The sequence below is a fragment of the Cheilinus undulatus genome, linkage group 13 (assembly GCF_018320785.1).
Source record: "Cheilinus undulatus linkage group 13, ASM1832078v1, whole genome shotgun sequence".
NCBI lineage: Eukaryota > Metazoa > Chordata > Actinopteri > Labriformes > Labridae > Cheilinus > Cheilinus undulatus.
In genome coordinates this window covers 20362784-20375371 of record NC_054877.1, presented here as the reverse complement: position 1 = coordinate 20375371, position 12588 = coordinate 20362784, and the positions used below count along the sequence as shown (strand labels likewise).

Here is a 12588-nt window from a genome sequence, read left to right as displayed (position 1 = left end):
CAAAATTGCAGTGAAATAGAGATTTTGGTGAACTCTAGTTGTTGTTTTCCCACAGGATGAGCTGGCAGCACAAAAAGAAATCAAAGACTGGGAGGAGGATAATTACCTTTTAAGGGGGGTTTTCATACTCCTTTGACGCTTTATCACCATGCAATAAAAAAACAAACACAGATCAGCAGTTTCCATTGACAAAATTTATTTCCAGTGTTTCAGGAGTCTGTTCACACCCCTCTGACAATCAGAGGAACACAGCATTGGTACCAACGATCCATCTCAACCAAGTGTTTCCTCATGCAGAAACACCCCCCACCCTCCCTCCCCTCCACTGAGAAGTACCAAACAGCCCACAACACCCACACAGGCCTCATGAGCATCTTCATCATCTCACAATACTGTACGCAATCCTGCAATCTGATGGAAATGAAAAGTAAAAGCAGCTAAAACATGGCATTTATATGTACACTTAAGTTACTTATTTTACAAGGAATATTTAAAATTCAAGTTCTGTTAAAATCAAAAAATGAGAGAAAACAAAAGTAAAAAACATGTTAAGACCAGAGTGGAATGCCTAAGGAATGGAAGCTCGGCATTTTGTTACACAATCTGTAGAATGACAGTTGACAATAAAAAAAATGTCATTCACAGTAACATCTTCATGTCTCAACAAAGACAATATGGCACCCTTAACATTTCATTGTGAGGCACTTCCTATTGTGAAGAAACATGATTTTCTGATCAGATACCCATATTTTTTCTTTAGACTTTTTTCTTCCTCTGATGACTGAACCACTAACACATGAACTGAAGAACATTTGCATCAGAGGGAAGTTGTTCACTGCTCTTGAAACCACATAACCCGGATGAATAAGAACTCTTTCTGTTTTGCATAAGTCCAGTGTCTCCTCTTCACCTTTGTACCTTTGGAAAGGCCCCTTTGACAGCAGAGCAAGTAGGCAGTCCACACACAGGCTGTACCAAAAACACTTTTCAAGTAGTACACAGAAAAATAGGGATATCTACACTTTAGAATGAAATACAAGCATCTAAAGCTTTTAGTCAGTATTACAGCAAGCACGTCTGTACATTCTTCATTTGGTTACTGAGACTCACCGACTCTGATCAGAACTTTCTTTACACAAAAATAGCTCCTCTGCAATACTAAAAATCTCAACTTTTTCCTATTCATTCTAAAAGTCAGTTCATCCTGAAAGCCACTTGAGAAACCTTGAAACAATCAAACTCTGGTGTCACTGTTCACACTTCCTTACACAAACTTCACAGGCTCATCGGTTCATGAGCCCCAGCTCCTCTCTGTCCTCAGCGTAATGCGGATTTTACTCAGGAGGGAGGTAGTCCTCCTGCTCAGCCATCCCAGTCATTTGTCAAAAAAGCTAAACTAAAATTAAAAATATATAAACATTTTGTTTCATGCTTCTACATGAGCAACATCAGCGATCCCTGTGTGCAGAAAATCACTTTTCACAAGCACACTGAATACAGACACGCACTCCAGACGATATTTGTACAACATGCTCATTCACTGACACTTGTCACACAACAGACGTACACTGACAGACTCCCAAGTACGTACACATCTCACAAACAGAGAAAACACAGTCACACACGCCGTCACGCACTCCTCACAGGTACTGGTAGAAGCGTGAGTGGACCACCTGGGAGCTGGACAGTTTGTGTGGGTGCGCGGTGGCAGAGAGGCTCAGATTTTTGCTCTGTGGGACGTCCCCGTTCAGCACATCAGCCCCTCGATGGGAGAGTTCAGAGGAGGACGAGGCTCCCAGGCTCTGGGAGGTTGCTCTGCACAGCGCCCCCTGCTGCTCAGAGAGGTCCAGGCTGACCTCAGGGTTGCTGGTGCGGTGGCGTTCGCGGGCGATCCAGTCCCCGATGGAGAAGTCTTGAGAGCTGCATTTGGGCTTCAGCTGGTCCACAGCTGACAGCTCTGAGCGGGACCCTGAACCAATGTGCTGTGGCCAGTCCCCCAGAACAGACAGCTCGGCAAAGTCCCTCTGCCCTCCCATAGTGTGACGGCGTCTGATGTTCTTCTTTTTGCTGCGGCCCTCGGGGGAGCGACTCCTCTGGCTGCCCACGCCAAACATGTCGTCCACAGACATCCGCAGACGCACTTTCAGCCTGTCAGTGATCTTCAGCTTCCATGCAGGCTCTGCCTTGTCTAATTCACCGCGAGACGACGAGCTAAGGCTTCCTGTGGAGCGACCTTTGACTGAACCCAGCACACGTGACAGTCTGTTTGAATCTTTATCGCTCCACGCTCCCTCCAGTGAAGACTCGCTGTTGGTTTTCTGCTGAGCTGCTTTCTTTCTGGACAGCGTGTCACACTCAATGAGCCTGTGAGAGGGAAGGGGCCGGGGGGCTTCTTGTAGATCCCGCTGATCATTTTTCCCAACTGTAAACACAGACAGGTCGCTCTCGCTGTCCGTCTCCATGGCCCGGCCCTCACTGATGAGCTCGCTCCTCTCGTCATCGGCGTCGTCTCCGCCCCTGCTCTCAGACACAGACTGCACTTCAGGGCTGAGGGTGCTGAGCTCGGCCCCGGTCAGGAACGTCATAGAGGAGGTGGTGGAGTAGTCAGAGGTGATGGAGCACACCTCGGCACCCAGCCCGCTGGGGCCTGCCTCTAGACCGGCAGCTGCCACCCTGCCCCGCCTCATTCTAGGCACTGATGCCTGAGAGCTGGTGCTGTTCATCGTACCGAGGTCGGACACTGTGTCGTCGTAGTTGGAGGGAGGGTCCGACAGGGAGCACTGGTGAGCCATGGGTATGCGGTAGCTGAGATTAGGGGAGTGGGAGGGGGAGGCATAGGGGGAGCTGGATTGAAGAGTGGAGGACATGTGCTCTGAAGGCAGAGAGGGGGAGGGCTGTGACCTCAGAGACTCCTTCCTGGTGGACGCGTCGAGCTGGTCCTCCGAGCTATTCCTGTGCTTTTCTTTCTCCCTGGCTTCGTCCAGCTCTCCCTCGTCCTCCTCTCCCTCCTCTTCCTCCTCAGTCCGGCTGTCCAGGGACCACGGGGGCTGCTGCTGGCTCTCCTCAGGGAGCTCCTTCTTGGGGAACACAGAGTCCAGGTCGTCGTCTGAACTGCTGAGCTGAGCTTTGTCCTTGGGCTTCTTACGCTTGCGGCTGGCGAAGAAGGAGGAGCGCAGCATCTCTTTGCTACACTGATCCTTCCCTGACCCCCACAAGCTCTGCTGATAAAGAACGAGAACAAAACCTCAGAATACAACATCAGCAAAGATGAAGAGATGAACTTAAGATAATGTGAGTGCATTTACCTTTGATTTGGAGGAGTCACTACATGCTGAATCTGCGTCAAAGAAAATAGTCATTAGAAAAGTCAGTCAATGCTCTGACTTTCCAAAACAGTCATTAATATAAAGAGAGAGAAAAAGGCAGATGTAAAGGTTCAGAGTGAAACCGATGGATATGAGTATAATGAGAGCAGCTGAATGAAAGCAGATGATTCGGCTCACATAGAGACAGCAGGACGAGTAACCACACTAAGCGGTATATGAAAAACAGTGGAGAAGCATCAGAGGAGGCCTGAGATGAAAGATACGGAAAAAAGGAAGTGAAACCCGGCAGTAAACCAAGACACAGAAAGCAGCTCATGCTCGATGTATCGATGGAACGACGGCACATCACGGACAAACACGTCAGTCACAGAGCATCACATGTAGCCACCAACCAGCTGTAGGCATTCTTTCCCAACGCAAAGACATCACAGAGGAAAGGGAGTGACGCGTTTGCTCTGACTGGGTGACTAACGGGGCCTGAGCTGAACAGGGTCAGTGAGTGTTTGTGGTGGTCAGTACAGCTGGAGCAGGCAAGCCTTAGCGTAAGGAAAGATTGTTCTTACTCCATGCTAGATTAACTCCTGTGGGCTCTTTAAGCTGTGCCCCTGTCATTCTCAACAACAGAAAAAAGCAAAAACAAAGTTCACAAAAACGGTCTGATCTCACTTCGCAAAAAGAGAAAAACAAGCAGATGGCAGCTAACAAACAGAAGCAGACTAATAGCCTTTTTCAACCGCACAGTGACAGGAACCATGGGGCCACAAGAACTAAACCCAGGAACTTTAGAAATGCACTCTGGTGCTACAGTGTTAAAACTACAGAGTACCTGTTGAGTTGCGCTGGCAGAAAATTTGCCGTTCCCATTTCAGCTTTTCTACTAATGTGAGGCCCATTAACACATGCTAAGTATCAAATGTGGTAGCTTTTCCATTTCAGGAGTACATTTCAGAGGACTGGGGCCACATTATTGGTAAATGTTACTCAGAACAGTCAGGCATAAGAAACCTGAAAGTTTTAAATGTCTTCGCTGTAAGTGGAGCCACTTGCTGTGGCTCATCTCAGCATTGAGTTTAAACACACTCCAACATACACTGCTGCACGGCACAGTCAGTCACAATGTTATTGATTTTTTAGTCTACTTGCCAATTTTTCTTGTGAATAAAAAAGTTAATTTTCAGACCCAGAGCAAATCCATGAAGTAAATTTACACTATCTAGCATGACACAAACCCTAAGACGACGGCATGAGCCCAAACATGTCTGAGAGTCAAACCAGCAGACCAGCCTTCCTAAAAAAAGGAGCTTTTTCAACAGTGACAAAGTGGTGTGGCTAGGAGAGGTCAGACATCTAATAAAACACAACACTGCTGCTGCCTTGTGGCGACAGAGTCACACTGTGAATGAGGTAGTCTGTCATTAGTGACAGCAGCTCATTAGAAACAAGGACGGAAAATGCTCCTTGTTTTATTTGCACTGAAAAAAGCAGTTGCTTGCAAGCTGCGATTACCAATAAAACATTGATCAGTATTTATTTTTTATAGCATTATAATTTTGAGGCTACATCGTCCACCCCTACTGCATACCAGGTGACTAAGGCAGCGATTTTTTAACAATATCAAACAGAGGGAGTGAAGGTTACAGGCTGATCAATCAGGACAAACACTCTCTACTGTAATGTTAACTATGCTATCAGTTTAACACTTGGCTAAGGCTGAGTGGTACACATCAAAGTTTAAATCATGTTGTACTTTTTACCAGCACACACAGACGGCCTCTTGTCGGACCAGAATACTCAGTTGGAACTGCAGCCCTGTGCAACCTCAAATGAGACAAGTGGTATAGATAATAAACTTAAATAAAGACACTTGTGTTTGGTAGATTATTTCTGTTGTAACAATACTTCTTGGCAATAAATCTTTTAAATGGTGCCACATTTGTAAGGAACATGCATTTATGGAATGAGCAGCAGAGCTGAGTCTGTGGGTTGCACCCATGACAAACTAGCCAAATCTTCTCAATGCCACACAGTGAATTTTTCTCTTGACTCTTGTTCTGAGCTCCTGGAACCCTAGGTGCTGACAATCATGTGCCTGATTGGCAATCTCAATACAGAGATGTCAAGATGAGATTCTACAACCAGTGGCAATCCCATATCTCCAGCCTGGGACCAAACTCTATCCTCCAAGATGATAACGCTCGCCCCCAAATGGGAGTGGAGAAGATGGACTGGCCTGCCAGCAGTCCTGACCTATTGCTGGTGTGTGTATGGTTCTTCCACACGCTACTGAGTCTCCTGTTTGTTAAATGAATACATTTTTAAATTGCCAATGTGTCTCATTTCTTCAGACTTCAATCAACCAATCCACCAAACAAAATTCAATGGCAGAATAAGCTGTGTGGCATTGGCAAAGAAGAGTTTTTCATCTGCCCATCCCACATACTCAGCTCTGCTGCTCATTCCACAAATGCAAGTTCCTTACAAATGTGGCACCATTTTAAAGGGGAATAAACAGGCTATTCAACAGTACAAGATTTACTGCTGAGAAGCCCTGTCACACCAAAGAAATAAATTACCAAACAAAAATATCCTTACTTTTGTGCTAATTCTATTATCTTCATCACTTGTCTCATTTGAGGTTGCACAGGGCTGCAGCCAGTCCCTGCTGTCATTGTGCAAGAAGCAAAGTACATCCTGAACTGGTCGCCAGCCAGTCACAGGGCTGACATGTAGAGACAGACATCCATGTTCACACAAATGAAGGCCACCAATTAACCAAATGAGAATGTCTGGTCTGCCTGCACATTGCAAACTTCTCAAAGGTCCAACCAGGATTCAAACTAGGAAGCCTCTTGCTATGAGGCGACAGTGCTACTACCACTGAGCTACACTACCATGTAGCTCTGTCAGAATTGTCCAGCAACCGGCTACAATTAAGACTGTGACAAAATCTGCAAACTTTCATAATGGACTCGTCAGAAAGTCAACGGTATTACCACTTAAGACATAAGAAGCACTAGACTAGACTAGACTAGACCCTCATCATAATACTGTTTCCAGCTGGATCCAGTGCTTTTCCAGAAGTTTCCATAAAGTGATATACAAGAGCAGTCAATCTGTCAAATCAACCCTTTTGTAAAACCCAAAACAAATCTGTCACATCTCACAGTTCCTGAATTTGTTCCTGGGCCCATGAGAAGATCCTGTGGTGGAAATGGCTATTAATGATCTATTTTAGGTCCAAACTCTGTGTGTGTGTGCGTGTGTGTGTGTGTAGAGTATGATTGGGTAGAGGGACAGTGAGGGGGTGTTGTGAGTGATTGATGTGGGTGTTGTACATTATGTAACAGGAGGAAATGACGATGTGGCAGTGTGCGTCTGTAGTTGAGAATGTGATGTTTTCAATGTTAAATGTAGACAAAGATTTTCAAATAAAGACATCAAAGACAACAAATCAAACAGAAAGACACAAGAGGAGGCACCTGAACCAAAAGAAACCTGTCTCTGCAAATACCACTACATCTCCATGCGTCCACTGCTATCTGTATCGACAACTCATTGGGGATTTATCGCTCTGTATGTATGGGTTTGTTTGTGTGTGTGCTGGGGAACATCTAGCTCAGTCCCACCGCTACGACCCCACCCTCAGACATTATGACAGAGTATGCCACATGACCGGGAGAGAACCTGAGGTTGACCGTACCATGCTACTTGTCCTTGCGATCAGCTTTAGAGACAACAAGAGACAGCAGAAGGGCTTTCAGACAAAGTACAGCAGCATCGCTCTGTATCCCCTCAATTTCAGGGTATTGGTTTAAATATGAGACGTGCACACCACAGGAAAAATGACAAACATCGACTTCTCTTTCTTTCTTTTTTATCTTTTTTCCTCCTTTCGCCCAAATTTAAAAGAGCTGCGGGTTTCTGCAGACTAGGCAGCTACACTGGGCACAACACTCGTCCTTCTTCCTACAGTCCCAGCTGTCCATCACTGACAAAACAGAGTCCATCAGTGACATCATCGAGTGATAGACGCCGCCCACTTGGCCTGTGTCAAGATTGGGTAATGTGTGAGTGCTGGACAGGGATAAGGGAGAAAAACAACACACTACACACAGAAGGGTTAAAACTTCCATTGTCTCTTTTTGTTTGTTAGATTTCTCTTTGGGAAAGAACATGCCGGGATTATGTGAGAGACGAGGAGGAGGGGAAGAAAAGAACTGAAAGAAAAGGAGTCGTCGTCTCAACACAGGTAAAGCACAGGGAGAAAAAATGACTGGAGCAAGAGGAAATCAAGAGGAAAGCAAACAAATGAACAAAAAGAAAACTGGAGGACAATTTTATCTCTTTGGGCAAAAAAACATCAACATAGAAACAAAACAGACTTGATCCAAATATAAATCAATCAATAAGAGTCAGCTTACTGCAAGGTATTTTTCAATAATTTTCCAATGGTTAAACTGAAACCATTCATTGAAAACTAGTGAAAAAAGCTTGCTTAAACAGAAACACAAATAAAAATTGGGAGGCTTAATTTTGCTCAAAGCATTTAAAATAATGGGATTTGGCATGAAAATCATCATCTCGGCATTAAAAATTGGCACAGTGCTAAACTGAGTCTTAAAAACCTACAGCACAAATATTTCAACTATTCTCCACTGTAGTATTATGAAATATTATATTAATGTCATAATAAAATCTTAAGTGTGGTGATTTATGGGTGCTGCTTCTAAGAGAAATCTCCTTCAGATTTACCTGAGACTTCGCCCGGAGAAGGTGCAGTTCGTCCAATGTTGCAGAGCAGGTGGTCGATATTGGGCACAGGCTGAGACTGCACTGTGCTCTCCTGCTCAGCTGTGGTCTGTGGGGAAAACAGTTTGGATAAGAATAGAAGAAAGCAGAGAGTGTGAGGATAAATGACTCGACACAAGAACACAGAATACCTACAAAACACTGATGAAACACTGAAAACAAAACGACTGAAAAATGGTGTGTTTTCAAGGAGTTCACCAGCTCAGCAGTGTCTGCTTGTTTGGAACTAGGGATGGGCATTTCAAGTAGGGATGTTCCTATGCATATAATTTGACATTCAATCAAATGCATAAGTGCATTTAGTTTACTCATGTAAACTGAAGACAAAAATCCAGAAAACAGTCAAAATCACAAGCTTGGCCGTCGATCATCTTTGCAGGTTAAGGGCCACATTCCTGTGATGAATATCATGATTCAATGCTTTGTGTGTATGTGAGTACAGCCGGTCAAAGCCTTCATAAAATGTTATTTCCCTTTTCTTCATCAAAACAGTGCTAAATCAGCTGTTCCTATGGGATGCCATCAATGCTATTAGTTTACCGTTGTTTACTTCTGAATTAAGAATATTGTGGCAGCCATTAATCACAGCTACAGGAGGCAACTAGCAGTGGAAGCATTTGACTGGGACTATAGGCCTGAACTGATCAAATGATATTGATAACTAGTTCAACTGAATAGTAATTCTGACAACAGATTGATCCAACTTTGTTTAGCCAGCAAACTGTGTGCAATCGCTCATTTAAAGTAATTACTACTGCAGTGTTTTACATCAATACCTAGACCATTGCGCTCTGCCATAGTCTAATTTTTATCGCCATAGTCTAATTTGCCCCACCAATATTATATTTTCATAAAGCTGACATCCTGCTGGTCTGCTCTGCAGTGAAATTATACATATATGTGAGCTGAGTGGCACGGACAATCGGTCTGACCTGCGTGACTGAGCTTCAGACACTAAAGGCCTGGAGCAGACGAAGGTTTGAAACATTTCAGGTTAAACACAGAACTTTTCCCTCCTGCTACTGTTCTTCTCCACCTTATGCCCATGTAGGATTTGCATTTCCACATGGATTTGCACACTGTGCAGGTTGGCTGCATGTTAATTTAATAAAAATTCCAGTAATATTCCTATTTTAAATGACAAAAACCTCAGTGTAAGAGTGTATGATTGAGAAGACTGAGCTTCAATCAAACGTATCATCGCTTTACATCAAGTATCACTTTGGTATTTATGGCGGTTTTAAAACATGTTAAAAACTCTAAGCATCTACAAATACCATTTATTGAGGCATGGAGAAAAGAGGCAGTCTGGTAACAGATTTTCAGCTCTGGCTAAGTGAAACAGTCACTGATTTTAATTATTTTTTGGACAATTTATATTTCCTTCAGGAGAGATTTAGAGCTGGTCATGTGACCTGCTGATGTTTTGATTTTTTTTATATAAAACATTTATAGTCTGTATTTTATTATGATGATAAAGATAAAAATCCATTGAAGACAAGGATTCCACAGATATTTTTCAAGGAAAAAAAATCTGTGTATCAATGTATATATCAATGTATGTATCAATCTGAATCTCAGGTCAGACCAGGAAAACAATTGAATTCAGCAAATCAAATTATAATCCGTTCACCTCTAAATACAAGAACAAAAGAAATTTTAAAGAGAGGAAATTGGTAAAAGATAAAGCTTCTTAATTTTGCTCTCAAAGTGCATAAGATTGATGGCATTAACTTAACCTAGGGAAGCATGCTCCTAGGCCCCCTGGACAGTCCAGAGTCCTGCCTTCATAGTCTACTGAATTCCTTTGGGAAATGCTGCACAGGAAATTGACGGCTAATTGTTCAAATATAATCAGGATTCTGTTCTTTAATAGTATTATTCTTACTGTTTCTCTCTCTTTCTTTCTGAGTTCAAAGATATACAAAGCCAACTCTTTTAACAACTTGTTTATCATTTTTTCTACGTCACTGTGTGTAGATGAATGAAGTGCTAGGTTCACTGGGTAAAGTTTCTACACCTGACCTTTTTTTTCTGTTTTGTTTAATGTTTTTGAAAGAATTCCACATAGAAAACTTGGAAAGCTGCTGAAGTTTTCTATCCTTCTCTGGTTCCAAGTCTCAACGCCAAAGCTGTTTTACCTACACCTGGCACTACTGCTGTCTATCTTTAGTTATCTCATAGCTGTCAGCAAACAGCTTTGACAAGCGCTACAGCCGCCAGCAGGTAGTAGACCGCATTGCAACCACGTGACGGTAAGATCAAAAGAAAAAATGTAAAAAACATGACATTCTTTATAAACAAAAGACTATTTGAATATCTGATGATCATGACCCATGCCTATTTGAAAACCATAAATCATACAAAAGTATTTGCTAGTGCAGCTTTGAATACACACATTTTAACTAAACATGATTAAATTAGAGTTAGCTTTGGAAATAGTTTTCTGTCTCCAATAAAAGATAGGGAAAGGAAAATAAGGAACTGGCACATACAACAGGGTCTTCATCACATTCATCAGTGAAGAACCATTCATATTGCTGGATGAGATTCTCCACTATCTTGCACTGGTCTGGCATGTGGTTGACCATGTTGGCCATGTTGTCCTCGGAGGTTCTGACCAGTGTTGGACCAAACACTATCGCCAGATTGCGCGGCTCCATCTAAAAAGGTGAGTTATGAAGTCAGAATTTAATGAAATATTTCACAAAGGGACATGTTTCAGAAAGATTGGTATAAACTGAAATGAACATCCAGTGGACTGCTGTACCTTGTTCTTTTCACAGTTCTCAGACACCCTTTTAAGGTGAGCACAGAGGAATTTCAGAGTTTCAAAGTGGTGATCAGGTAATTCATGAATCTGCAAGATTTCACATAAAAAGGAAAAAGTTTCAGGATTAATGGGATGTAATAATGTAATGCTGTTCAATTAAATACTGCTGGTGTTAGAATTTGACTTACCAGCCTTTTGAGCTCCTTTAATCTCTCCACTGAGTCCTCTGTTCTATTAGCTTCAATAAATTCAGCATACTTCTCTGTGAATAGAGCAGAAAAACCTTTACTGAGCACTGCATAAGGAATTCCCACAGAGAATCCACTTTTTCTTTATCAAGACTTTCTCAAGGTTTTTTTTTTTTTTTTCAATCTCACCATTTGTAAACAAAGGTTCTGGAAGTTTTCGGAAAAAGGACTTTAGTAAACTACTGATGACATTGAGGTCCCGCCATTTCTGCAAAGAGTGAAAGGTAGAGAGAGGATTACTGTGACATGGTGCTTGTAGAACAACTCTACTGCTGCTAAACGATGTTGTCAGAAAGTTGCAGTGTGCTGAGATCCCAGCTGTCTGTCACTCACATCTTCCTGGATGTCGATGTCAGTCATGCCTTTGCTGTTGAGTTCCTCCTGCATGCTGGAGATGGCAGCGTTGTTCCCAGGGACCCTGTAGATGCCTGTGTACTCCAGGCCTCTCTCCTCCACCACCTTACAGCACACCTCCACGATCAGAGGAACAAACTGCATGACACAATTAAGAAAAATAGGGAAAAAAGAAAGGAGACATAAAATATCTTACTGTATTTTCAATCTGACTGTCTGACTAAAAAACACAGGCTCTTTAAGAACAGACTTGGCGTGCAAGCAGACATGTGTCATAAACATGACCACCAGCCAAAGCATACAAGGATTAAGGACAAATTTGACCAACAGGTTGAGGAAACTTGCATTTCACAACATCCAAATACTAAATGACCTCACATTTCTTCACACCTACATAAAATATTTCACTCACCCTGTTAGTCTGAGCAGGTGGACAGTCATCAAGCCGCACTCCAAATGTCACCCCTGCTGGAGTCTTTTTCTCAAAGGGCTTCCTCATGATCCCTGCAATGCCGATTTTCCAAGCAGCTCTGTCCCTTGGTGGACTGGAGTCATCTAACAGAGAAAAGACAAAAAACAGACACATAAATGAGCTGATATTTGTATAGAAATTCCTCCTACACGTTTGTTTGTTGACTTTTGTCTTTATATATACAGGACACTGAACCGGGTAGGAAAATCAGGGGAGAGTGCAGGGAATGAGGCTTGGAGCACTGTGTCTCCATACTTGGAGAAGGACAAAACCACAAGGCCCTCAGCCCCTCTAGAGACGCCTACTGACCACAATTAATAGAGCTGCCGTCTTTACCTCTCAGTGCCCGCCGCTCCTCTCCTGGTTTGGGCGAATGAGGACTGTGGCTCTTGCCGTCTGCTTTACCTCCAAGAAAGGCTTGTTTGATGCTGAGGGACTGACGGGAGGTTTTGGGGGAGGGTTCAGATCTGCTGCTAGGTGCACTGATAAAGAAGAACATGGGGAACAAAATTTCACAAACATTAGGCTGGCACACAGTCTGCATGGGACGATGGTAAGTTATTTACTATGGTTTAGCCTCAGGAGACAATGTAGAGTCCTCCATAC

The 12588-nt window shown here is 43.2% G+C and overlaps 1 protein-coding gene across 3 annotated transcripts in view; it reads right to left on the bottom strand.

The window, feature by feature from the left end:
- Positions 1-326: 326 nt before the first annotated feature.
- Positions 327-12588, bottom strand: part of arhgap21b (Rho GTPase activating protein 21b) — a 46414-nt gene continuing 34152 nt past the window's right edge. For 2 of the 3 annotated variants that reach the window (XM_041802568.1, XM_041802570.1), the window contains 10 exons: positions 12319-12464; positions 11923-12065; positions 11490-11648; positions 11286-11364; positions 11097-11170; positions 10906-10995; positions 10631-10798; positions 8079-8184; positions 3306-3337; positions 327-3221 (listed from right to left, as the gene is read on the bottom strand). In XM_041802568.1, the coding sequence (XP_041658502.1) occupies positions 1641-3221; positions 3306-3337; positions 8079-8184; positions 10631-10798; positions 10906-10995; positions 11097-11170; positions 11286-11364; positions 11490-11648; positions 11923-12065; positions 12319-12464 (2578 nt within the window). In that variant the 3' untranslated portion in view covers positions 327-1640. The remainder of the gene's footprint in view (positions 3222-3305; positions 3338-8078; positions 8185-10630; positions 10799-10905; positions 10996-11096; positions 11171-11285; positions 11365-11489; positions 11649-11922; positions 12066-12318; positions 12465-12588) is intronic. The other variant, XM_041802569.1, reaches the window with a different exon arrangement.